Below are 397 nucleotides of genomic sequence, written 5' to 3'. Positions count from 1 at the left end.
TATTAAGAAAAAACGGATTAAACAATCAGGTGACTTGTTTTCTCCTTAATGATTTCCTTTGTGGGGTGATTTTAAAATATCCCTTTTTTCCCTTCAGGTTACTATGGAAACATATGACCGCATAAAGGGAAGTCCATTCTGATAATTTGGATATCTGAGATGTAACTGGACTGAAGAGTAGAACAGGAAAAAAATTTGGTGCCAACCTTAATTACAATGGCTACTGATTCGGGGGAGCCAGCTAGCACAGAAGATTCTGAGAAACCTGATGGAGTTTCATTGGAAAACAGAGTTCATCAGATGGCAGCAACTTTGACAGTGGAAGCTAGGCTGAAGGAAAAAGACAGTACCTTCTCTGCTTCTGGAGAAACTATAGAAAGGAAGAGATTCTTCCGAA

At 39.0% G+C, this 397-nt stretch overlaps 1 protein-coding gene across 2 annotated transcripts in view; it reads left to right on the top strand.

Moving 5' to 3' along the window:
* The first annotated feature begins 216 nt into the window (after nucleotides 1-216).
* WNK3 (WNK lysine deficient protein kinase 3) overlaps nucleotides 217-397 on the top strand; it is a 124,384-nt gene continuing 124,203 nt past the window's right edge. For both annotated transcript variants that reach the window (XM_006923683.1, XM_006923682.1), the window contains exon 1: nucleotides 217-397. This exon is cut by the window's right edge and continues 353 nt beyond it. In XM_006923683.1, coding sequence (XP_006923745.1) covers nucleotides 217-397 — 181 coding nt within the window.

The sequence above is a fragment of the Pteropus alecto genome, unplaced genomic scaffold, assembly GCF_000325575.1.
Source record: "Pteropus alecto unplaced genomic scaffold, ASM32557v1 scaffold249, whole genome shotgun sequence".
NCBI classification, from domain to species: domain Eukaryota; kingdom Metazoa; phylum Chordata; class Mammalia; order Chiroptera; family Pteropodidae; genus Pteropus; species Pteropus alecto.
This window is presented reverse-complemented; position numbering and strand designations above follow the sequence as displayed.